The following is a 27508-nucleotide window of genomic DNA, read 5'->3' as shown; positions in this document are numbered from 1 at the left end:
ACAGAAGCAAAACAGCATCTGCTGTTTTTATTTTATTGATGTACTTTATTGGTTATATAACACAATGGAAACATGGCAGCATAATGCAACAGGAAGTTTAGTACTTCAATACCAGATGAACCTTGGTGCCATAGGAGAAAGCTGGTTGTCGCAATATATGAGGAAATATAATATAGAAGGAAGCTCAGTTCTGTAATATGTGAGGAAGATTGACATTGTAATACAGCAGGAAGCTTGATGCTGTAATATAGGATGTTCAGAGCTACAATATTTCATAGGGAACAAAAAAAACTCATTAAAAGTACTGGGAGGAAGATGTTTGGTCATATTGCTAGAGTCCAGTTTGTGACACACACCAGTTTTACAGATTTTTTTCCTTCTGGGATAGGAAGAAACTTGGTGCTATAATATAGGAAGAAGGTCAATATATCAATACAGGAGGAATTCTGAGGAATATAGTTCTGAGGAAGGGTCGTTTGACCTGATACGTTAACTCTGATTTCTCTCCACAGGTGCTGACAGACCTGCTGAGCTCTTCCAGCAATTTCTATGTTGTAATGTATGAATGAATCTCAGTTCTATAATATATGGGGAAGCTGAATGTTGCAATAAAGGAGGTTGCTCAATACTGTAATATAAGAGGAAGCTTGGGAAGAAGATCAGTGCTGTGATATAGAATGCTTGATGCCGTATTATAAGAGGAAGCTCAGTACTGTAATGTAGGAGAATACTTTGTATTGCAATATAGGAAGAAACTGAATGTACTAATATTGGAGGAAGCTTAGGATTAAAATTCAGCAATAGTGTCACAATCATCTTTGAATTTAATCAATCCTGAAAGAGTGAAGACGCAAAATCCTGCTGTTTCTGCTCTGTAGTAAATGGCGTGTATGGATTAAATGTGTATGCCCCCACACAGCAGGCACTTAGTTTTACTGTTGACTTTGTCTATGCCCAGCTGACTGAGTTCTTCCTTAAAAACTGAAATCAACCGTCTCTCCTCGGTGTGATTGTAGAATGCATCTTGGCACAACCTGGGAAAGTAGGCAGACGCTGCACCACTTACTCTTATGGAACTCGCTGGGAAAAGAACATAGACAGTGTTAGGAAGTTTACTCATACTGACCTCTATGAGTTATTTGTATCACTGGCTGGATCTCCAAAGAAAATTTGTCAAAGATTGTCCCCAGGTAGACTGTTGTATAGGGCAATGGTTTCTGAAGGGACTGGAATTTGCATTGAGCTCTATCCAATTTGATGATGCCATGAGGGCTTGAACTGGGAGAAGCTAGAGCAGCTCACAATCTCGGGGACTGAAGGCCTGTATTGTAGCTCTCTTGATTGTCTTAGTAACAACGTTTATATCATTAATGTAATTAGTCCCTGATTCTGACATGCAATAAACTTTAAGATGAGATCCTCTTCTCCTTAAGAATCACTTGGTGGCAACAAACGACCCTAGACATCCAAAAACAAGCATAATATCTGTGGTGAAGATTGAAATTTGATTTAGTGGCACTATGCAACACAGTGACAGTGAGAATTTTAGTAGCCCCAGGAGCAGTAGAGTCACAGAGTCATAGAGATGTACAGCACAGAAACAGACCTTTCAGTCCAACTCATCCATGCTGATCAGATTTCCTAAATTAATCTAGTCTCATTTGACAGCATTTGGTCCATATATCTTTAAACCCTGAAACAAGACAGAAGTTGCTGGAAAAGCTCAGCAGATCTGGCAGCATCTGTGAAGAGAAATCAGAGTTAATGTTTCGGGTCAAGTGACCATTCCTCCAAACTCTTCTAAACCTTTCTCATTCATATACTCATTCAGATGCCTTTTCTAATTGTACCAGCCTCCACTACTTCCTCTGGCAGTTCATTCCAGACATGCTCCACCATCTGTGTGAAAAAGTTGTTCCTTACATTGCCTTTAAATCTTTCCCTTGAACCTATACCCTCTCGTTTTGGACTCCTCTGCCTTGGGGAAAAGAGCTTGACTATTCACCCTATCTAAGCCCTTATGTACTGGATGTTTACAGCTTTATGGTTTTAAGACCACTCCAACAGCTGCAGATGATGAGCAATAAAGCAGTTGAGCAGTTACGTCATCTACAGAGAAAAGATCAACAAAGGGGAAAAAGCACTTCATGGTAAAACCTTTCACTTAAGACATGAAAGGAAGATCAGAAGGAGCTAGAAGCAAGTCACGTTTGCCAATTAGAGATTTGTTGGAGTGAGAATCTGTAGAAGCATTCCCAATTAGATGTTCATTCAGGAAGCGAATGGACATTGGGGCTCTATGAGTAAAACTAAACATCCCAACAGAGCAAAACTAAACTTGAAATTATTGGAGTAGAGTGGGTAATAAGGCTAGACGTTAAAGAAGGTGTACTTACAGCTCACGATGAATGTGTCGTCACAATGAGTGAACATCACAATTCACGGCTACAGTAACAAGATCAAAGGCCATGGAAGTAATTTCAACAAGGGTCACAGAAATGGTAACATTATGAAGCCAGAATTAAGATGACAAAGAGACATTCAAAGCCTGAAAAAGGCAAAGTCTAAGAAAAGAACATAGTAAAGGGTCTACTGAAGCTGCAGGAGGCATCAGGCTTTACTGGGAAATGACATTCTTTCTTAGGCCATGATTGGCATGAAATCATCGATTTTGTCTGCAAGAAAGTGAAAGCTTCCACTTCACCTGCGAAAGTCAGGAAACACGCATAAAGCAGTACAGAGCTGTTAAATTACAGGGTTTAAATGAATGTAAGATGTAAGAACAGATCATTGTTACACAATTGGCTCGGAGTGATTGTGTTGAACTTTTAATTGCGTTGTTGTGGAGGAACCCAAAAAGAAGAAAAATTGTTCTGAGATTGGCTACGATGCTATCAGAAACAAGTTTCATTTGACTGAGAAGAACCAATGGTCGGTAAGTCAAAACAAATTCAAGCAAACTTGACCAGAACAATGACTGATTGTGAATGCGTATGAATGGTAGCTAGAGGTCACCATGAAATTAGTCTTTTTTTTCTCTGTTTTGATCCACTTCCTATCAGGCAAGGACCACAACACAAAAACGGTCCCAATCTGTATCACATTGTCAATCTGATTGATTGAACAGGTATATGTCAGCTATAACTTATTGGTCCTGATGTGAGGCTGAGGCACTTCAGTGCTGCTTCAGGCTGCAGTTAAATTTTAACCAAAGTTGTTCATCATTGGTCTAAGGTACAAGGCTTTTTTTTTCAAATGCAGCAAAGACCATTGATTCTTACAAAGGGCCAACGGTTTCCTTGATCCTTGAGGCCTCCCTTACCGATCTCCTGAGGATCTTAATACTCATTCCTTTATGGCATCATTACAATCTCCCTCAAGGGCCTGAATACTCCCTCAGCTGAGGGTCTCTGATTCCCTTCTTGAGGACCTCAATACCCCACCCCCCCAAAAACCTCGATCCTTGCTCAGCCAGTAACAGTCCTTTCCCTGAGGTCGCCACACACCCATGGAGGTCTCATTGCTCCCTCTTCTGACGGCTCAGTCCTCCATGGATTTATTTCACTAACAGCTCCATTACCACGACGAATGCCATGGCACAAAAAAGTGAGTTGGTGCCACCATCTGCCTTCATAAAGACAACGAGGGGCTGGGAAATAAACACCAGCCTTGCCAAGGATGCTCACACTGAGACAATCAAAAACAAAGCACACTGTGTGGGTAATTGTAACTGACATCCCTGATTGAGGTACTGGATGTGGGCCCTAATTCCACCCTTTTACTGGTCCCCAAATAATTCTAGTTAAAATTTAAAATGCTGGCAGCGTGCACAGGAAATGCTTTTTTACATTTTTTAAATTTTGCCTGTAAATATTTCACATTTCACTGAGTTCACATTATTCACATGTATAATGGCTGTTGGTTAAGGCTAACTCAGCCAGCCAGTTAAATACACAGGTATACCTCAACACTGGCGTGTGCTGATGGTCAGAACTGGGAGTTATGGACATTTCCTTATTGTGTAAAAGAAATAACAATGTGTTCATTCTGCATTGAAGGTCTGTGTTGAAGTCCAGTGCAGAACATGCTTGAACTTGTAGGTTTAGCTGGGTCTCCCTTCTATGTAAAGGACATAGTCCCAGGACAAACTCAGGGGGAATGATTGAAATGTTGTAGATTAATTCAAATAAGAACTTTATAATATATAAGCATTGGATAGGCCCTACATGTGGACAGTTCAGAAAACTGCCCTTTAGGTTAGTCATTGGCTTACGTTTTACTGAATGTTTCCCCCATGAACACCCAGGACTCCAGCCTCTTCTCTCTCCCACACCTTAATGCCCCCAGACATACGCCACCCAACCCCCACCCCTCCATCACTGACTCACTCAAGTCCCCAGCCTCCATGTAATCTGCCCATGACCTGCTGCCCTCTTGCAGAGTGTAGCCCAGGCCCCTGGCAACGACCACACACAGCACTTTCAAACGATTGCAAACTGTCTGCTACAAGGGTCCTGAAGATGGGTGGTAATCACAGGGAGCTTTACACGAAGGAGCATGCATCGCCCATAAATTATTACACACGGGAACCCGCCACATGACGCGGTGAAACTCAACATGATGCTGACATAATCTTTTCACCTCAAACCACCAATGGTAAACCAGTATTTCACTTCCTACCCCATTCAGCCACCGTTAGCTACTCATAGAATCATACAGCATAGAAATAGACCCTTTGGTGCAACCAGTCCACGCCGACCATAATCCCAAACTAAACTGGTCCCACCTGCCTTCGCTTGACCCATATCCCTCCATACATTTCTTATCCAAACATCTTTTAATTTTGTAACTGTATCTGCATCCACCACTTCCTCAGGAAGTTCATTCCACACATGAACCACTCTCTGTGTTAAAAAATTGCCCCTCATGTCTTTTTAAAATCTTTATCCTCTCACTTTTCCCCAGTCTTGAAATCCCCCACCCTAGGGAAAAGACACCTGCTATTCACCTTATCTGTATCCCTCATTATTTTATAAATCTCTATAAGGTCACATCTCAACCTCTGATGCTCCCAGCCTATCTAGCTTCTCCTTATAACTGAAACCCTTCATTCCTGGTAACATCCTGGTAAATCCTGCAGGCTCCACAATATCCAAAATTTACCTGCACTCCCCTTCTCCCAACCCCTGGCCTCTTAAGGTCTGGTTGATTTTGAGAAGTTTTATGGTGCTGTGAATTGTGGGTGTTTCCTTGCTCAAGCGCCTCTTCTTCACTAGCAACTCTTAAAGAGGAATTAGTCTGTAATATTGTGTTGAGGGGCATTTAGAAACACAGCCGTGGGCTGGGGTGTTGCCATGGAACAACATCCAGCCTGAGACTGCAAGCACCACACACATACAGACACACACACACATATACAGACAGATACACACAGACACACGCACACACACACACACACTCTCACGTATCTTCACAGTCACACACACTCTCACGTATCTTCACAGTCACACACACTCTCACATATCTTCACAGACACACACACACACACATACACACACATATACAGACAGATATACATACAGACAGATATACACACACACATACATACAGACAGATACACACACACACGGATACACAAACACACGCACACACACAGCTGTGCACACACAGACACACACATGCACATACACAGACACAGACACACACACACACACGCACCAAGTTCACAACACTGTAACAGAAAGACGTACCTGAGCAGACAGCCAACCTATTCCCTCCAAGGTACTGCGTGCTCCAGGTATAATCATTGCCTTCTCCACACGTTTCATACAGTCGCGTTCTTCTTAAGAAATCAAAATCATAACCCTGTACAAGCACAGTGAGTATATTTCAGCATGGGTTTGACTTCCACTTCGCGAAGAAATATCTTTTACAGCATGAGCCTGTGAAATTTTACAGCCTGCAAGACTGAACTCAAGTGGTTTCAGAACTGCTGTCAGCAAAATTGACCATAATGTCCCAGATTCATCAAGCTCTCTCTCAACTGTGAATGGCAACAATATAAGGAAATCTCCACATTTTCTTATCACTGACCAAGTCCCAATGGAGACAGATGTATTGTCTCTGGCTCCTGATAATTTTGTAATTACACCTAACTAGTCAATGTAAATTGTACCTACTGTTGTTTTGTAATAAACTATATCTTGCTGTGTAAAACAAGTGCCTCTTCTTGTTAAGATTCAATTGTGTGTTATTATCTACCACTGCTAATTAGATCATAGAATCCCTACGGTGTCAAAGCAGGCCATTCAACCCATACCAAACTTCAAAACATCATCCCACCCAGACCCATACCTCATTCCTGTAACTCTGCATTTCCCGTGGCAAATCCACCTAACCTGCACATTATCAGACTGTTGAACGAAACCAGAGCACCCAGAGGGGGCTCACACAGACACAGGGAGAATGTGCAAACTCCACACAGACAGTCACCAGGGTAGAATTCAACTGGGTCCCTGGGAGTGCGAGGCAGCCGTGCTAACCACTGAGCCACCGTACTTAGAAAAAGCTGAAGAAGGAGTAATGAGCCCCATGGGGACTAGAATACAGCATCATCTAACAAAATGACTTTTAATTTAAAATTCTGTAACATTCCTTTGTGTCATTTTGTTACAATGCACTTAGGAGCTGTTGGTTCTAATTTGGTCCAATGTGGTTTAATTTGATCAAATGTTTTATTTGAAGGGGAGAGGTTAAGGCAATTGCCTAGTACCATTATCCTGGACTGTTAATACAGAGACCCAGATAATGTTCTGGAGACCTGGGTTCAAATCCTACCATGGCAGATGATGGAGTTAGAATCGAATTTTAAAAAAATCTGGAATTAAGAATCTAATGATGACCGTGAATCCATTGTCAATTGTTGGGAAAAACCCATCTGGTTCACTAATGCCCTTTAGGGAAGGAAACTGCCATCCTTACTTGGTCTGGCCTACATATAACTCCAGACCCACAGCAATGTGGTTGACTCTTAACTGCCCTCTGGGCATTTGGGGATGGGCAATAAATGATGCCTACCCAGTGAAACCCCCATCCCATGAATGAATAAAAAAAAAATTTAACATACCAGAAACTAGGTTTGGTGATGGCTCCCTATCCCAAACATAAGTTTTGGGACCTCACAATATAACATATGTTTACGTTGGAACGTACAAAGGAATTACACTTCTGTGTGCATGCACTGTGTGTGTATGCTTCTCAGAACGTTATTTCAGATATGCTCTCCTGGGATGTGAGAGTTGCTGTAGAGAAAACAGTTCCAGGACTATGACCCAATGGCAGTGAAGGAATAACGGTATATTTCCAAGTCAGGATGGTGAGCGGCTTGGAGGGGAACTTGCAAGGGGTGTTATTCCCAGATAGCTGCTGTCCCTGTCCTTCCCAGGTTTTGAAGATGATATTGAAGGTGTCTTTGTAAGTTACTGCAATTTATCTTGTAAATGGTACTCACTGCTGCTACTTAGTGGTGAAGGGACTGAATATTGAAAGTCGTGGGGTAGGGTGCCAATCAAATGGGCTGCTTGTCCTCAGTGGTACCGAGATTCTTGAGTGTTGTTGGAGCTGCTTGTGACCAAGAAAGTGAGGAGTATTCCATTACACTCTTGACTTACACCATTAGAGATGGTGGACAGGCTTTGGGGGTTAGGAGATAAGTTATTTGCTGCCAGATTTATAGTTTCTGACCTGCTGTAGGAGCAACAGTATTTACATGGCGAATCCAATTCAGTTTCTGCTCTATGCTAATCCCCACGCTATTAACAGAGATGGAAAAGTTGTTAAATGTCAAAGGGCAGTGCTTGGATTCCCTCTTGTGGAAGATGGTCACTGCCTCTTACTTGTGTGCTGTGAATGTTAATTGTCCCAATCCAAGCTGATAATGTGTGGAATGTTTCAGTACAGATTTGTGTCCTTTGTGTGTGAATGTATCTCAGGCTACTGCAGGCAAGCTCATGGTTTTATTTAATTCATTTATCAGTGAGGGACAGCATGGTTTTGTGCAGGGGAGGTTGTGCCTCACTACCTTGATGGAGTTTTTTGAGGAGGTGACGAAGACGATTGATGAGGGAAAAGTGGTTGGTGTTGTCTACATGGACTTCAGTAAAGCCTTTGACAAGGCACCTCATGGCAGATTGGTACAAAAGATGAAGTCACATGGTATCAGGGTTGTGTTGGCAAGATAGATACAGAACTGGCTTAGTCACAGGAGACAGAGGTTAGCAGTGGAAGGATGCTTTTTGGAATGAAGTGTTGTGACTAGTGTTCCACAGGGATCAATACTGGGACCACTGCTGTTCGTGGTCTACATAAATGATTTGGCGGAAAACGTAACTGGTCAATTAGTAAGTTTGCGAATGATACAAAGATTGGTGGAGTTGTGGTTAGTGAGGCGGAATTTCAGAGGATACAGCAGGATATAAATCAGTTAAAGGCATGGGCAGCGAAACAGCAGATGGAGTTTAATCCAGACAACTGTGGGGTGATGCATTTTGGAAGGTCAAGTACAGGTGGTAATTACACAGTGAATGGCAGAACCTTTAGGAGTATTGATATTCCTAGGGATCTGCGTGTGCAGGACCACAGATCACTGAAGGTGGCAGCGCAGGTAGATAAGGTAATAAAAAAGGCCTATGGCATGCTTGCCTTCATTGGAAGGGGCATTGAGTATAAGGGTAGATCAGTTATGCTGCAGCTTTATAGAACTTTAGTTAGGCCACACACGGAATATTGCATACAGTTATGGTCACCACACTACCAGAAGGATGTGAATGCTTTGGAGAGGATACAGAAAAGGTTTACCAGGATGTTGCCTGTTATGGGAGATTTTAGCTATGAAGAAAGGTTGGATAGACTGGGTTTGTTTTCACTGGAATGCAGGAGGTTGAAGGGGCGAACTAGGGGACACAGGTTCAGGGTGCAGGGAGGAAGTTTAAAAGAGATGTGCGAAGCGTGTTTTTCACACAAAGGGTGTTGAGTGTCTGGCACACGTTGCCAGAGGAGGTGGTGGAAGCAGACACAATAGCAGCGTTCAAGAATCACCTGAAGGAACACTTGAGGAGGAAGGGAATAGAGGGATATGGACACTGTAAGAGAAGACCATTTTAGTGTGGAAGGGCAAAATGTGTCGACACAGGTTTGGAGGGCCGAACAGTCTGTTCCTGTGCTGTATTGTTGGCCTTGTTCTTTGTTCATTCATGGGATGTGGGCATCACCATCTGGCCTGCATTCATTGCATAATTACCCAGAGGGCAGTTAAGAGTCAGCCACATTGCTGTGGATCTGGAGTCACATGTAGGCTAGACATGCATAGCAGAAATCATTCTTTAAAGGACACTAATGAACCAGATGTGTGTTTCCTGACAATTAACTATGGTTACATGAATCACAAAATGTTGGTTTGCAGGTGCAGCAGGTAATTAAGAAGGCAAATGGAATATTGTCCTTCACTGCTAGGGGTGTGGAGTTTAAAAGCCGTAAGGTTATATTGTAGCTGTATTGGGTGCTGGTGAGACCACACCCGGAATACTGTGTACAGGTTTGGTCTCCTTACTTGAGAAAGAATGTACTGGCACTGGAGGGCCTGCAGAGGAGGTTCACTAGGTTGATTCCAGAGTTGAGAGAGTTGGCTTATGAGGAGAGATTATGAGTAGACTGGGACTATGCTCATTGTAATTTAGAAGAATGAGGGGGGAGCTTATAGGAACAAATAAAATTATGAAGGAATAGATAAAATAGAAACAGGGAGGTTGTTTCCACTGGCAGGTGAAACCAGAACTAGGGGGCATAGGCTCAGAATAAAGGGGAGCAGATTTAGGACTGAGTTGAGGAGAAACTTCTTCACCCAAAGGGTTGTGAATCTGTGGAATTCCCTGCCCAATGAAGCAGTGAGGCTACGTCTTTAAATGTTTTAAAGGAAAAGATTTTTGAACAGCAAAGGAATTAAGGGTTATGGTGATCAGGTGGGTAAGTGGAGCTGGGTCCACAAAAAAGTCAGCCATGATCTTATTGAATGACAGAGCAAGCTCAATGGGCCAAATAGCCTAGTCCTGCTCCTATTTCTTATGATCTTATGTAACCATTGGACCACTTATTTTTTAAATTCCAGGTTTTTATTCAAATCTGCCACAGTGAGATTCAAACCCATGCTCCCAGAATATTAGCTTTAGATTTTGGGTTAAACATTTAGTATGCTGACCATCTCCACCGACTCTGCTACCCTGCTGTAACTTGTCACCTCTTTCACTTAGTCCTGTAACCATCTTGGTGCTGTACTTCTGTTTGTCTGACCTTGAACCTTGAATTAACTAACCACATTATCCAACTAAACATCAACCAGATTTCCTTCTATGGACGACCTGTGGGAAAGTCTGCACCAGCACATTTCAAGTGGTTTGACAATGATTGATTTAAGTCATAAATAGCCAAACACTAATTTGACTATGATTGTAAGGCAGTGGATGAATCTTGAACTGAGCCATACCCCGAATGACTATTTGCTTTCTCCACATACTGGTGCATCTTTATTGAGAGATTACCTCAGAACCATCAATGTTAACATTTGGCTCCCATGTAGTGGATCAGTCATGAACTAGTCTCAGCCAATATTGTGGTGATATCTATGGAAAAGCCATTGGGACACCAAGTGCAAGGAAGATGAGGAATGAAGAAGATTGGAAATGTTTCTGAGGAGTCAGAGATTGGTGTTGCAAAGCTGTGAGTTTGCACCTGGTTACACATTGGCTTGCAATAGCGGGTTTTATTATGAGTCATACATATCAGGCCTCCATTTGCAGGGATCTGTGGAAAGCTGCAGTTCTTGGGATGAACATTCCGGCAGGCTGTAACAAAAGGAGACACAAGAGAACATTACACCTCCGCCAGCATAGACAGAAAGCAACAACTCACCTTTCTCAGCAGCCATTCAGAACATCAGGACATCCCAAAGCAATTCTCTGAAAAACTTTCAAAGTGCAGTCACCATTGTAAAGCAGGAAACACAGCCAACTTTCACACAGCAAGATCCCACAATCAGTAAAGTGATGGTGACCATTAATCTGTTTTAGTGATGTTAGTTGAGGGGTACATACTGGTTCAGATCACTGGGAACACCTCTCCTACTCGTTTCTAAAGTGTGAAGGGATCTCCAACATTCACTTGAAGATAACCTTCAATAACAACAGAAAACATTCATCTCTCTCCCTGCAGTGTAAAGACGGTTCTTTTCATTTTTCATTTTATCATCCTACATGTCACACTCTTCATCTCAGTTGTATTGACTTCAAAACACCCTCCCCTTCTCTTAACTCAGTCGTACAGTACGGGAACAGACCCTATTGTCCAACTTGTCCATGCTGACCAGATATTCCAATCTGACCTAGCCTCATTTGCCAGCATTGGTCCATATCCCTCTAAACCCTTCCTATTCATGTACCCATCCAGATGCCTTTTAAATGTTGGAGATAGTAAGAACTGCCGATGCTGGAGTCAGAGATAACACAGTGTGGAGCTGGAGGAACAGAGCAGGCCAGGTAGCATCAGATGAGCAGGAGAGTCGACGTTTTGGGTCGGGATGGTTCTTCAGAAATGAACAAGGTCACCAACCAGAAATGTCAACTTCCTGCTCCTCTGAAGCTGCCTGGCCTGCTGTGTTCCTCCAGCTCCACACCATGTTATCTCTGCCTTTTAAATGTTGTAATTGTACCAGCCTCCTTTCTCTGGCAGCTCATTCCATACAGGCATCACCCTCTGCGTGAAAACGTTGCCCCTCAGGTTCCTTTTAAATCTTTCCCCTCTCACCTTAAACCTATGCCCCTCTAGCTTTGGAATACCCCCACCCTTGGCAAAAGACCTTGGCTCTTCACCCTATCCATGCCCCTCATGATTTTATAAACCTCTATAAAGTCATCCCTCAGCCTCTGACACTCCAGGGAAATAAGCCCCATCCTGTTCAGCCTTTGCCTATAACTTAAACCTTCCAATCCTAGCAACATCCTTGTAAATCTTTTCTGTACCCTCGCAAGTTTAACAAGATCCTTTCTATAGAAGTGTGATCAGATTTGCATGTAGTTTTCTAAAGGTGGCCTCATCAATGTCCTGTGCAGCTGGAATATGACATCCCACCTCCAATACTTAATGTTCTGACCAATGAATGCAGGCGTGCCAAACGCCTTCTTCACCACCCTGTTTACCTACATCTCCACTTTCAAGGAACTATGCACCTGCACCCCTAGGTGTCTTTGTTCGGCAACACTCCCCAGAGCCCTACCATTAACTATGTAAGTCCTGCCCTGGTTTGCCTTTCCAAAATGCAGCATCTCATATTTATCTAAATTAAACTCCATCTGCCACTCCTTGGCCCATTGCCCCTTTGATCAAGATCCCGTTGTACTCTCAGGTAACCTTCTTCACTGTCCACTACACCTCCTATTTCGGTGTCATCTGCAAATGTACTAAACCATATCTCCTAAGTTCACATCCAAATCATTATGTAAATGACAAAAAGCAGTGTACCTATCACCGATCCTTGTGGCAACACTGCTGGTCACAGGCCTCCAGTCTGAAAAGCAACCCTCCACCACCACCCTCTGTCTTCTACCTCCAAGCGTAGAAACATAGGAGCTGTAGGCGATTCAGCCCTTTGAGTTTGTACCACTATTCAATGAGATCATGGCTGATCTGTGGCATTACTTCATACACCGGCCCATATCCCTTAATACCTTTGCTGAACAAAAATGTGTCTATTCCAGATTTAAAACTACCAATGGATCCAACATCCGCTGCTGTTTGTGGGAGACAGATCCAAACATCTACCATCCTGTGCATGTAGGAGTTCTCTGAACATCTCCCCATGAATGGTCTGGTCCTAATTCTTGGACTATACCTTTTAGTTCTAGAATCCCCAACCAGTGGAAATGGTTTATCTTTATCTACCCTGTCTTTCCCTGTTAATATCTTGAAGACTTCAATCAGATCACCGCTTAACCGTCTAAACACTCAAGAAAATAGGCCTAATTTGTGTAATCTCTCCTCATAGCCCCTGAAGTCCAGGTATCATTGTTGTAAACTATACTGTACTCCCTCCAAGGCCAATATAATCCTTCCTGAGGTGTGGTGCTCCACATGGGATCTAACCATGGTTTTGTGTAACAGTAGCATAACTTCTACATCCTTGTTATCCAGTCCTTTAGATATCCCTCCACCACTGCAGAAATTCACCAAAGATCCTCAGACAGAACCTTCCAAACCCATGAACACTTTCACCTAGAAGGACAAGGGCATCAGACATATGGGAACACCACCACCTCCAAGTTCCCCTCCAAGTCACTCACCATCCTGACTTGGAAACATATCGCTGTTCCTCACTGTCGCTGGGTCAAAATCCTGGAATTTCCTCCCTAATATCATTGTGGGTAAACCCACAGCAGGAGGATTGCAGTGGTTCAAGAAGGCAGCTCACCACCACCTTCTCAAGGGGCAACTAGGGATGGGCAAGAAATGCTGGCCAGCCAGCGACGCCCACATCCCACAAATGAATCAAAAACAAAAATAAAGGCCAGCATTACATTAGCTTTCTTAATTATTTTCTCCACCTGTTTGTGGTATTTTAAAGATCTATACAACTAAATCCTCAAGCCTCTTTGGACCTCCATTGTATTTGACTTCATAAAATCTAGAAAGTATCCTAATCTGTGCTTTTTTGGTCTGAAATGGATAACAACACAATTACTTACCTTGAACTCCATCTGCCACTGTTTTGCCAATTCGCTTAGTCTGTGAATATATTTTTGTACTTTTATGCCATTATCTACACTATATACAGTGCAAAGCTCCCCTTCAAGATATCAATCCACAGTTTAATCAGATTTTGAGTTATCTGACTGAGTTTGTCGAGCTTTCATTTTGTACCTCTCCGGGAATTACAATGTGCCTCAGCTTTGAGTTAAAAACTTGGAACAGTACACCAAATTTCCTGATGCTGATACACAGTGGATTTAACATTCTCCCACTCCTTATGTGTTAACAAACAAATTTGTTGCCTATCCCCAACTTTGTGCCATCTCTATAAAGCCTCTCTCACTAAATGAGATACCATGGAAAGGGAAGCGTCCAATGTCGTTTTCTGGCATCAAAACCCAACTCACAATTCTGGAGAATTGCTAAGTCTTTTCAGTGTTTGGACATAATATACATACCAAGAAAAATTTCCAGTATCTCAGCTGAAGGTATCTTGACATTTTAGATGTTAACTTCTGCCAAGTCATTCCCATAACACCAGCATGCTCAGTTGTCCCTTTGCACTGACAATCTTCAGGCTGCTTTGCCAAGTTTGACTTCGTCTTGTCACCTCCTCATCTTCACACTCAATTAAAATTCTCATGTCCTGAGAGAAAGGTCAATCACTGTCACGAAGACAGAGGCTGGGAATTCTGTGTTGAGTAACTAACTCACCTCCTGACTCCCCAGAGCCTGTCCACCATCTACCGGCACAAGTCTGGAGTTCGAGGGAATACTCCCCACTTGCCTGGATGAGTGCCGCTCAAATAACTCTCGAGAAGCTCCAGGACAAAGCAGACCGCTTGATTGACATTGTATCCATCACCCTTTACACATTCCATACTCCATCACTCATACACAGTGACAGCAGTGTGTACCAAGGTTCCTTTGACAGTACCTACCAAACCATAGCCTCCATCATTACACAGGGCAAGGACAAGAAAAATAGGAACACCTACTTCTGCAAATTCCCCTTGAAGCCACACACTACCTTGACTTGGACCTATAACACTGGTTTTTCACTGTTGTATCAAAATCCTGGAACTGTCTCCCTGACAGTATGTATCCCTACACACTAAGGACTGCAGTAATTCTAGGGGGGGTGGGGTGGGGGGTCATCATCACCGAGGGAATTAGCGATGGACAATGTATCTATTCTGTATATTCTGAAATATCCCTGTAGATGGCTGTCATTGCATCTCTGTTGACCTATCAGTTAACATATTTTAAGACCCAGAAACCATAAGACAGAGGAGCAGAAATTAGGCCTTTCAGCCCATCAAGTCTGCTCTGCTGTTCATTCATGGCTGATAAGTTTTTCAATCCTATTCTCCTGCTTTCTCCCCATAACCCTTGATCCCCTTGACAATCAAGAACTATCTATACCCGTCTTAAATATACTCAATGACCTGGTCTCCACAGCCTTCTGTGGCAATGAATTCCATCGATTCACCGCTCTTTGGCTGAAGAAGTTTTTCCTCATCTCCTTATATGTAAAATTCAGTTATATTATGGTCATTGCTACCCGGGGTCAATCTTGTTTGAAGCTTTTGCATTTATCAATTTGAATTGAGTTTGAATGGAGATTTGAACAAAAGATTAAGTTGAAAATGTGAGGACCATTTTGTAGTGCAATTTGCACCCAAATCACTGAATCAAAGTTGAAATTCTTCTTTTAAATAAATTATTGGTTATTTGTATTCATGGAATGTAGGCTTTGCTGACTGGGCCAGCATGCCCTTGGGAAGGGGTTGGTGAGTTAACTTTTTGAACTGCTGCAGCTTGTTTGTTGTGGGTGTACCCAAAGTTCTGTTGGGGATGAAATTCCAGGATATTCTAATCTGGAATGTTTCAATGAGGGAACAGCTTAAGGTATGGTCCATCCTGAACATCCAAACTGACTAAATCCAACAGGACAATAGTATAAATACAAACAGCAGTGAGTTCCTCAGGCTCTGAGAGCCTGGTTACCAGGTTACCAAGGATGAGGACCAAAACTAAGAAAAGGTTCCATAGATTGAGAAAGTTCATACCTTTTACACGCAGAGATTTCAATTCGTCAGCAGCATTTTGCAGTAGCCCCAAAAATTCACTTTGTTCCTCAACACTCAAATGCTTTGTAAAATTGCCAGGACATTTGGCCAGTGCCTGAAGACAAAGTGAAAAAGAGATTTGAAGAAGTGGCTGTTGAGTTCTCACATGACAGAAGCTAACTTGAGTCTTTCTCTCCGTCTCCTTCTCTCTGTCCAGTTCTTTAAATATCAAAATGCTTCTGTGAGCAATTGTACAGCAGATGTTTGGCTGAGTTTGAGCTGGTGAAAGATTGAAGGATATCTGTATACTGCTCAGTTCATTACACATTCAGTCTGTGGCATTTCTACATGTCACTGAATACCAGTGCAATAGTGCACAGTGAATAAGCTGTCACAGTGTCTCCGCCTTCGTGTTCAGGGATTGGCGATTGGTACCGGTTATAAAGGATTGATCCCATGAGCTGGTTTTATTCACTTCTAGTCAGGCTGTTCCCTGATGACATGAAAGCATAAGGAAAGGAGAAGATTCATCAACCCTCTCAAACCTGCTCTGCCATTCAACAAGATCATGGTGATCACATCTTGAGTCCAGTTCTTCAAAGAGTCATACTGACACCTGCTAGGTTTCTTCAATATTTCTTTTTTCCTTCTTTGACAACAGTTACGAGGTTACAATTACTGAGACTAGCTTTCAATTCCAGATTTATTGATTTGATTTAAGCTTTTCCAGGCACTATGATAAGATTTGTCCCCACATTCCCATGGCATTAGCCTGTGCCACAGGATTATTGGTCCAGAGACATTACCATTATGCCAACATCTCTCCCATCTACTTTGATAACCAAAGATCTGTCTAACTCAGCCTTGAAGGTATTCAATGACACAGTTTCTACTGCTGTCTGTGGGGCAGAATTCCAAAGACTAACGACCTGCTGAACAAAAAGTTTCTCTACATCTCCATCTTAAATGGGGAATGTCTTACTTTGAAACTGAGGTTCCTCAGTTTTAGATTTCTCCACAAGACAGACATGTTTTCAGCATCTGGTCTCTGAAGCTCTCTCAGAGTTTGCACCTCACATTCTTTTAAACTTCATCACAAACAGACTCAACACGTTTGACCTCTCCTCATTAGATGCTCCTTTAGTCTCAGTAATCAGCTCAGAGAATTGTCTGAACTGCCATCGATCCCTCCTTAGGTAAAGCTGTTGAAATCTGCCCACAGCTCTTCCTTTGCAGTTTCATTAGTGTCCCGTGCAGTTGTGGAACAAGCCACATTCTCAACTCCTGGAAGTCAGCGAGCTCCCTCAGGATGTTGGCCATTCCGGATTCGGGTCAGGCTGAAATCAGGAATGTGACCTCCTGAAACAGGCCTGAGGCAGAAGCGAAGGTGTGCAGCTGGCAATGCATGCTGGTTAGTACACTGCTTCTGTTCACTGGGACATTGACCCAACATGTACATAGTTGTTAGGTCTTCTTGCTCTCAGGCCTTACTTTCTTAACTCGCTTTGACACCCATGCCCCCTCATACACACTCTGTCTCCAGTGTCCATATTCTTCCACGCCCCTTCTATTACCCACCGGGTTTACTCGGAGGGTTGTTTGGACTCGATGAGTTGAATGGCCTGCTTCCACATTGTAGGGATTCTATGAAGTGGTGAAATGAGGATGGAGAGAGGAGACATTTAAATGAATGGACAAGTCAATGAATTAAAAACCGAAAGAACTGCGGATGCTGTAAATCAGGAACAAAAACAGAAGTTGCTGGAAAAGCTCAGCAGGTCTGGCTATATCTGTGAAGGAAAAAACAGAGTTAACATTTCAGGTCTGGTGACCCTTCCTCAGAATAAATCACTGAAGCTACTGAATAAATTGCATTCCCATATCAGAGTCTGGTACACCTTTGTAGCGAGTGAGTGGGAGATAGGGAGCTGCGGCTGGGATTAAAACCTGAATTGAAAGGCCAGTGTTTCTCACATGAATGATGAATCTCTACAGTGTGAAAACAGGCCCTTTGGCCCAACAAATCCACACTGACCCTCAGAGGATCCCACTCAGACCCATTCCCTGAACCCACCTAGTCTACACATCCCTGAGCACTACGGGCAATTTAGCATGGCTAATCCACCTAACCTGCACATCTTTGGACTGTGGGAGGAAACTGGAGCACCTGGAGGAAACCCACGCAGACACAGGGAGAATGTGCAAACTCCACACAGACAGTCGCCTGAGGGTGGAATTGAACCCAGGTCCCTGGTGCTGTGAGGTAGCAGTGCTAACCACTGAGTCACCGCACTGCCCCATGTTTGCACTCACTGTAGTCTGTTCAACTGGGGAGCGTTGATGCTGTAAACACCAGTCCAGCTGACACACAAAGTTTGAAACATAGTTCCTGGTCTGAACAATATTCTCTCTACATGAGATCGAGGAGACAATCTTAATACTCACAGTGGAGTTATGATACTCACAGTGGAATTATGAATGTGTTACCTTTAACTTGCTGCTAAATTTCTGGTAGTTGGCATCATCAAATGTAATCTGACAGGTATCAGCCTCCTCAGTTAGGTATACCCCTAAAGGGAAAAAATGATATAACTCAAAAACTATGAATATTTGCTCAAAAATTTTACTAATCTGGTTTCTGCGATATTTCTGCATTCATCTAACATAATCTAAACTGTTTCCATTCTACATAACACAAGCTTCATGTATCCTCCATAATGTGCATGTCTATATACACACAATGGTTTCTTTACCTCTAACCAAATCTGATGTTTCTCTAAGTCATACGACACCCGGGTTACAGTCCAACAGGTTTATTTGGAATCACACAAGCTTTTGGAGCGCAACCCCTTCGTCAGGTGCAGTGAGAGAGCAGGGCACACAGACACAGAGTTTACAGGCAGAGAGATCAAGGGCGGAGAGATCAAAAGATCATACAACTGGTGTGAGTGGAGCGTTAGATGATAAGTCTCTACAGGTGACCAAGAGTGTTAGACAGTGTGTAAAGTGTTTATAAAGTCAATGTCAGTGCTGTGCTTTCCTGACAATCAGGCAGAGCCATAGGAACATACAAACGGGGACATCTCAGGTCAGACAGTGAATTGTAGATGTGAGGCTTTGTTCAGAATCTGTCTCAGAATTTTAACCTGGGATCAGGCTGGTTTTATTCCAAAAGCTGGAATTTATAAGATGCCACACTAACTGACTGTGACTACAAATAGTGTGTTTTTTAAACAAAATAGAATGTATCTGCAAATAAACAACATCTTGGATGAAATAATTCACCGATAGATAAGTGTGTGTGTGTGTGTGTGTGTAAGAGAGTGTGTGTGTGTAAGAGAGAGTGTGTGTGAGAGAGTGTGTGTGAGTGTGTGTGTGCGTAAGAGAGAGTGTGTGTATGTGTGTGTGTGTGCAAGAGAGAGTGTGTGTGTGTGTTTGTGTGTGTGTGTGTAAGAGAGAGTGCGTGTGTGTGTTTGTATGACAGACTGTGTGTGTGTGTGTGTGTAAGAGAGAGTGTGTGTGTGTTTGTGTGTAAGAGAGAGAGTGTGTGTGTGTGATTGTACGTGAGAGTGTGTGTTTGTGTCTGTGTGAAACAGTGTGTGTGTGTAAGAGTGTGTGTATGGGGAGAGTGTACTATGTAATTCAAAACTGTACAAACTAATTAAGGTAGAGAGATTATAACAATTTATCAAGGTGATGCTGTCAAAACAGGAAAATTTTACAGATACGGAGGAGTTTGGTGGCTCACCTGTAGCGCAACATGAACCCAAGATCCCGATTAAGGCCGTCCTCATGGGGACCGAACGAGGCTATCAGCCTCTGCTCGGCGATTCTACGATGTTGTGTATCTCAAAGTCCACCATGGAGGATGTTTACCCGAAGACTGGAGGCACACACTCTCACACACACACTCTCTCTCACACACACACACACTCTCTCTCACACACTCTCACACACTCACACACTCTCTCTCACACACTCACTCTCATACACACTCTCTCTCACACACTCTCACACACTCACTTACTCTCTCTCACACTCACACACATACACACTCTCTCTCACACACACACACTCACACACACACACACACACATACACACACACACACACACTCTCACACACACACTCTCTCACACACAGACACACACACACACTGTCACACACACACACACTGTCACACACACACTCTCACATATGCACTGTCACACACGTACACACACTCTCACACACAGATGCACACACACACACTCTCACACATGCACACACACACTCTCACAGTCTCACACACACACTCACACACAGTCTCATGCACACACTCTTTCACATACACACACACTCTCTAACACAAACACTCTCTTATGCACATAATCACACAGACCCTCTCTCATACACATACACTCTCTCGCACTCGTACACACGACAAACACACACACACACACACACATTGATTGACATTGACATTATAAACACTTTACTCACTGTCTAACACTCTTGGTCACCTGCAAAGACTTATTATCTGACACTCCACTAACACCAATTGTATGATCTTTTGATCTCTCTGCCCTGATCTCTCTGCCTGTAAACTCTGTGTCTGTGTGCCCTGCTCTCTCACTGCACCTACAAAAGCTTGTGTTTTCAAATAAACCTGTTGGACAATAACCTGGTGTCGTGTGACCTCTGACTTTGTCCACCCCTTTTCAACACTGGCACCTCCACATCATCACTAATTTCTGGTTTAGACGCTCTCTACTTTCTAGATCAGGTTTGATTCTTGATGGCATAACTTACAAACATACAAATAAGGAACAAGAGTAGGCCACTTGGTCCTTCAAGCCTGTTCTGCCCTTCAATAAGGTCATGGTTCATCTGATTTTAACCTCATCCCTACATTCCTGCATCTCCCTGATAACCTTTCATCTCCTTTGAAATCAAGAATCTATCTACCCTCTGCCTTAAAAATTTTTAAAGATTCAGCATCCACTGCCCTTTGAGGAAGGGAATTCCAAAGATTGACAATCCTCTGAGAGAAAAAAAAATACATTTCCTTATCTCTGTCCTAAAAAGGTGACCCCTTATTTTCAAATTATGGTCCCTAGTTCTAGATTCCCCCACTCAAGAAGAATCATTCTTTTGACATCTCAAAGTCCCCTCAGGATCTTATATCTTTCAACTGTGTCACCTCTGTAGGCATTCTGGTTTGCGATCAGTAATCTGCTGATTTTTAGGTGGTTCAAGTCACCCCCAGATCCCTGGTTCTGACACTGGACTTATTTAGGGAATGTTAAATGAAGAAGGCAGATAGACAGGCGTTTCAGGGCAAAAGAATATCTGCGTTTATTAAATACAAAAGGTAAGTATATTTCAAGAAATAAAAGGCAAATACAATAAGCAGTGAAATTGACGCTATCAATTGTACAGAGGACAGTAACTAAATACATTATTAAATCCAAAACGTCCGAAGCACTATTAGAACTAAACAACAGGGTTTGGATCACAGAAACGTTTAGTCAGGCTTGGAGTCTCCACCCTGTCACTAACCACCTTCCTCTCCCTGCTAGCTTGGTTAGAAATTTTGGGGTCCTGGGACTTTTAAGCTCACCACTGGGGATAAACACTGTTTTGAAATACAGTTGGCCATTCCTGCTTGCCGTACCCGGTGCCTTGATGAAGACTTTGGACAGTGTAGGTCTTCAGCCTGGGTTGAGTCTGTGGTAGGACGAGTAGTGGATTTATCGGGTGAGTACTTGGTTTTCCTTACTTTATGGTGGATTATGCGAGCTGGTTTTCACCCCAGTATGTGCCTGAGGCCTTGTGGTGTCGGTCGGGTCAGTAGTTTTGTCAGATCTGCTGGTCGGGGACGGTCGCCGTTGGTTATCCTGGTACGGAACAGGCCTGTGTCAGGAGTTTTTTGGGATTGCTGTCGGGATCCCTCTTCCGGAGATAGCGGTACAGATAGTTCTCGGGGAGAATTACCCCCAGGTGAGATCGGGGCCTGTAATTATACTAATTGTGGGTTTCTTATCTTCGTGCTAAATCTGTGCTTGACATTGTGTCACTGGTGTTCACTTTGAGGCAATTGGTTCCCTGACAGGAGTAGGTGTGAATGTATTTTGATTAAATGAAATGTCCAGTATCTCTGTGTATGAATGATGATCAAAGTTGAATAGAACGTAGAACAGTACAGCACAGTACAGGCCCTTCAGCCCACAATGTTGTGCCGACCTATTATCTTACTCTAAGATCAAACTACCCTGCAAACCCTACATTTTATTATCGTCCCTCTGCCTATCCAAGAGTTGCTTAAATGTCCCTCAAGTATCTGACTCTACTACCATTGCCAGCAGCACATTCCACACACCCACCACTCTCTGTGTAAAGAATCTACCTCTGACATCTCCCCTATACCTTCCTCCAATCACCTTAAAATTATGCCCCCTCATAATAGTCATTTCTGCCCTGGGAAAAGGTCTCTGGGTACCCACTCTTTCTATGCTTCTCATCATCTTGTACACCTCTATCAAGTCACCTCTTATCCTTCTTCGCTCTAATGAAAAAAGCCTGAGCTCCCTCAACCTTTCCTCATAAGACCTGCCCTCCAGTCCAGGCAGCATCCTGGTAAATCTCTTCTGTACCCTCTCTAAAGCTTCCACATCCTTAATGAGGTGACTAGAACTGAACACAATATCCCAAGTGTGGTCTCACCAGGGTTTTATAGAGCTGCAGCAAAACCTCGCAGCTCTTAAACTCAATTCCCCTGCCAATGAAAGCCAACGCACCATACACTTTCTTAACAACCCTATCAACTTGGGTAGCAACTTTGAGGGATCTATGGACATGGACCCGAAGATCCCTCTGTTCCTCCACACTGCGGAGAATCCTATCATTAACCCTGTATTCTGCATTCAAATTCGACCTTCCAAAATGAATCACTTCACATTTTTCCGGGTTGAATTCCATCTGCCACTTCTTTGCCCAGCTCTGCATCCTGTCAATGTCCCGTTGCAATCTACAACAGCCCTCCACACTGTCCACAACTCCACTACCCTTTGTGTCATTGGCAAACTTATTAACTCATCCTTCCACTTCCTCATCCAAGTCATTTATAAAGATCACAAAGACCAGAGGCCCCAGAACAGATCCCTGCGGAACACCACTGGTCATCGAGCTCCAGCTGACTACTTTCCAACTACTACCACCCTCTGTCTTCTATTGGACAGCCAGTTTTGTATCCAGACAGCCAAATTTCCCTGAATCCCATGCCTCCTTACTTTCTGAATGAGCCTACCATGAGGAACCTTATCAAATGCTTTGCTAAAATCCAGATACATCACATCCACTGCTCTACCTTCATCAATGTGTTTTGTCACATCCTCAAAGAATTCAATAAGGCTTGTGAGGCATGACCTGGCTCTCAGAAAGCCAGGCTGACTATTTCTAATCAAACTGTGCTTTTCCAAATAATCATAAATACTATCTCTCAGAATTCACTCCATTAATTTGCCCACCACAGAAGTAAGACTGACTGGTCTGTAATTCCCAGGATTATCCCTATTCCCTTTCTTGAACAAGGGAATGACATTTGCCACCCTCCAATCTTCTGGTACTACTCCAGTGGACAGTGAGGACGCAAGGATCATCGCCAAAGGGGCAGCAATCTCTTTCTTCACTTCCCATAGCAACCTTGGGTATATCCCGTCTGGCCCAGGGGGCTTATCTATCCTCATGTTTTTCAAAATTTCTAGCACATCCTCCTTCCTAACATCAACCTGTTCGAGCATATCTGCCTGTTTCATGCTGTCCTCACAAACGTCAAGGTCCCTCTCATTGGTGAATACTGAAGCAAAGTACCCTCACTCTGGCCATCCTCTTGTTCCTCACGTAAGTATAGAATGCCTTGGGGTTTTCCTTAATCCTACCCGCCAAGGCTTTTTCATACCCCCTTCTAACTCTCCTAAGTCCATTCTTCAGTTCCTTCCTGGCTACCTTGTAGCCCTCTAGAGCCCTGTTCGATCCTTGCTTCCTCAACCTTAAGTAAGCTTCCTTCTTCCTCTCAACTAGGTGTTCCATATGTCTTGTCATCCAAGGTTCCTTCACCTTACCATCCCTTCCTCGCCTCAGTGTAACCTATCCAGTACACGTAGCAAGCTCTCCCTAAACAACCTCCACATTTCTGTCCTGCATTTCCCTGACAACATCTGATCCCAATTTATGCTCTGTAGCTCTTGCCTAATAGCATGGTAATTCCCCCTCCCCCAATTAAATACTTTCCCATACCGTCTGCTCCTATCCCTGTCCATGACAATAGTAAAGGTCAGGGAGTTGTGATCACTGTCACCGAAATGCTCTCCCACCGATAGCTCTGACACCTGGCCTGGTTCGTTGCCACGCACCAAATCCAATATGGCCTCCCCTCTAGTCAGCCTATCTACATATTGAGTCAGGAATCCTTCCTGGACACACCTGACAAAATCTGCTCTTTCCAAACTATTTGGACTTAGGAGGTTCCAGTCTATATTAGGGAAGTTGAAGTCATCCATGACAACAACCCTATTACTTCTGCACCTTTCCAAAATCTGCCTCCCAATCTGTTCCTCAGTGTCTCTGTTGCTATTGGGGCGTCTATAGAAAACTCCCAATAAAGTGACTGCTCCTTTCCTGTTTCTGACTTCCACCCATACTGACTGAGTCGACAAACCCTCCTCCACGACCTCCCTTTCTGCAGCTGTGATACCATCCCTGATTAGCAATGCCACACCCCCACCTCTTTTACCTCCCTCCCTATTTCTTTTGAAACATCTAAACCCCGGAACATCCAGCAACCATTCCTGCCCCTGTGATATCCAAGTCTCTGTTATGGCCACAACATCTGGAATCAGAATGTCTGGTCTCTGCAGAGGCCCCATTCTGTTTGGGTTGGGTAGGGTTTAGGCCTGGTTGATTGTTCTTTCAGAGTGAATGTGTGAATTGGATTTTCGGTTCGAAGCAGCTATGTCTGCATCTGTGTAATTTTCCCAGAGCATAGCCCAGCTTCCTTTTTTAAAAAACTTTTAAAAGCTTTTGCAAAGTCCAGAGTTATGGTTCAGTATTATAGATGATGGGGGTTTTTGCTCAATCCTACACCTCTGACTCTTCTAAACTGCAGAGGATTCAGGGCTAGTCCATCCAGACTTTCCTCTTAAAGCAATCTGCTCATTCCAGGTGTGAGTATGAACTGTTTCCAACGTGTTATAATCCTTCCTTCTGTAATTATGCACACAATAAGTCTCCCTGCACTGTTTCATTTTAATCTCTACATTGAGAGTCATCCAGGAAACTCTAGTTTCCAATGTCCTTCCATTCCCCACTTTGTGACAGGCTGTTTGACCTCCTCCTCTGCTGTTAGATTCCTGAATTCTGGGGGCACATCCCCCACCAAGGTGGGAATGTTGGCTGGGATGGGGTCAGGTTAGGCTAAAAGCGCTGACGTTGAGCTGTTGGGGCAGCTGCAGGACATTGGTTGAAGCAATTTGGAGGAGGGCTTGTGTGTATCAATCGGACTGGGTACCCATTTCCAGGCCAACATGCCAACCTCTTGTTCTGGCCTGACAAGCTTCTACTGCCTACAAGAGTGGGGGCTTGGCCAAAGGCCACTCTGTGGAGGGGGTGGTCCCTTCTCATTTTCTCCCACTCTGATGTCACTCTTTGTTTTGTTTCTTTTAGACATAGAATCCCTACAGTGTGGAAACAGGCCCTACAAGTCCACACCGACCCACAGAGCATCCCACCCAGACCCATCCCCCTATAACCCACCTACACATGTAATCTACACATCCCTGAACACTACGGGCAATTTAGCACGGCCAATCCACCCAACCTGCACATCTTTGGACTGTGGGAGGAAACCGGAGCACCCAGAGGAAACCCACGCAGACACGGGGAGAATGTGAAAACTCCACATAGACAGTCACCCGAGGCTGGAATGAAACCCGGGTCCCTGGCACTGTGAGGCAGCAGTGCTAACCACTGAGCCACTGTGCTGCTCCTTTAAAAAGTGGCTGAGGGGTCACCTTCCTTGTTGGAACGTACCCTCTGTTACTTGCCCCTCACTGTAGTTGGGTGCTCCTCTGAAGCAGCAAGGCCCCAGATTGACATTCCATCTTCAAAAGGACGGCTGCCATGTTTAATTTTTCAGGGACCCATCTCCAGGCCCCCTAAAAGTTTTTTTATTATCACCCCACAACCTGAGGTAGATTTTCAACCCAAAACCAAACCCATTTCCTGTTTTCCAATTCTGCAAGTTGATTTCAGGATTTGATCAAGTTTGGGGGCTCTTTGTTTCTCTAGGTCCCACTCAGACACACCACATGGCTCTTGTATTAACGCTAGTGGTGAGCACTTTAAACACATAATGGTTAGACTCACTGCCCCTACTCTCTCTTCTTGGCATTAATCCAGTTACAGGCGCCAAGTTGGGAAGGGCATCTACACTACGTATTTTGCAAAAGAAAGGCTAAGCCTTGATTAGACCTGTAAAGATTTATTACAGAGTATTTATTAGCTCATACATTACAGCTAAAGGTACTTGATCACCTCTTGTGAAGACATTAGGCTCAACTTAAGAGAAATGGTAAGGAGCTGTTGTAACCAATGGTAGTGTCCATTCCTCTGAGCCAGAGGGCCTGTGTTCAAATCCCACTTGCTCCAGGGGTGCGTTATAACATCTCTAAAACAGGTCAATTAGAACAATCTCAGAGTAAGTGCACGCTGCTGCTTTAGGCACATGCTGTTGATCATTGAGGCACTCATTATGAGGTACACAACTCTTAGCTCCTCCCAGGAACAGTCCTCCATCTTCTGACGGGTGAAACTTAACTTGTAATGTGCGTTAACCCTTTCCGGTATACACCATCCTTACTTAGTAATTTGCACAATGGTTCTCAGAGGAGAGAGTTACACTAAAGGCCAGAGAGCCTTGGGAGCTGAGGCACATCCATAAACACATAGAAGGTAGGAGAGGAGGAGGCCATTCGGTCCTTTCAGTCTGTTCTGCCATTCATATGATTGTTCTATTACATCTAAGATGCTGTGATTTTCTCCGGTGAGACAAGATACAGAAAGGAAGACCAGCTTGGACTTCTAAAGCTTTTCACAGCCTTGGAACATTAAGATTCACCACACTGAGTCCTTTCGAGGTACAAAGTCACTGTTGTAATGTAGGAAATGGTGAGTGGGAGTTAACAGCACAATCAGGTTAATTGGCCAAGTCAAACAAAACCGGAACTCTGACTCACTCCCTATTCACTGCATTCTTCCACCTAGGTCAATCTCACCTTCCTGTTCACTCACTTGAAATGATTCTGTAAACAACTATCAAATTCCCTTCATTTAAGAAGATTACTTAAAGACTTAGCATCTAACCCTTACATCGCCTGTAGGTGGTGGTTATTTCACTCCTTAACTTAGTCAATACTTCTTTCTTTTCACTCCATTTTGACCCTTTTTTCATGGATCTTTAGTGCACACTGCTGGTTACACAGATTCGAGCTTACCTGGGACCAGAGTGCACATTACAGTGCTCAATACAAGAACTGTTTGCAGTCTGTGATCCATATCTGCTTGCTTCAGCTCTGCTCAGCAATGGCCAGTTTAACGTGCCCTTGGAG

At 43.5% G+C, this 27508-nt stretch overlaps 1 protein-coding gene across 1 annotated transcript; it reads right to left on the bottom strand.

The window, feature by feature from the left end:
* Window positions 1-24: 24 nt before the first annotated feature.
* si:ch1073-126c3.2 (uncharacterized protein LOC555816 homolog) lies at window positions 25-27508 on the bottom strand. The gene is made up of 6 exons (XM_048616326.1): window positions 27395-27508; window positions 18351-18433; window positions 15864-15978; window positions 10783-10895; window positions 5751-5865; window positions 25-1080 (listed from the first exon to the last, which is right to left on the bottom strand). Exons 1-6 carry the CDS (start codon window positions 27453-27455, stop codon window positions 896-898), a joined length of 672 nt encoding a protein of 223 aa, XP_048472283.1. The 5' UTR covers window positions 27456-27508; the 3' UTR covers window positions 25-895.

This window comes from Rhincodon typus, chromosome 34, assembly GCF_021869965.1.
Source record: "Rhincodon typus isolate 14 chromosome 34, sRhiTyp1.1, whole genome shotgun sequence".
Classification (NCBI taxonomy): domain Eukaryota; kingdom Metazoa; phylum Chordata; class Chondrichthyes; order Orectolobiformes; family Rhincodontidae; genus Rhincodon; species Rhincodon typus.
This window is presented reverse-complemented; position numbering and strand designations above follow the sequence as displayed.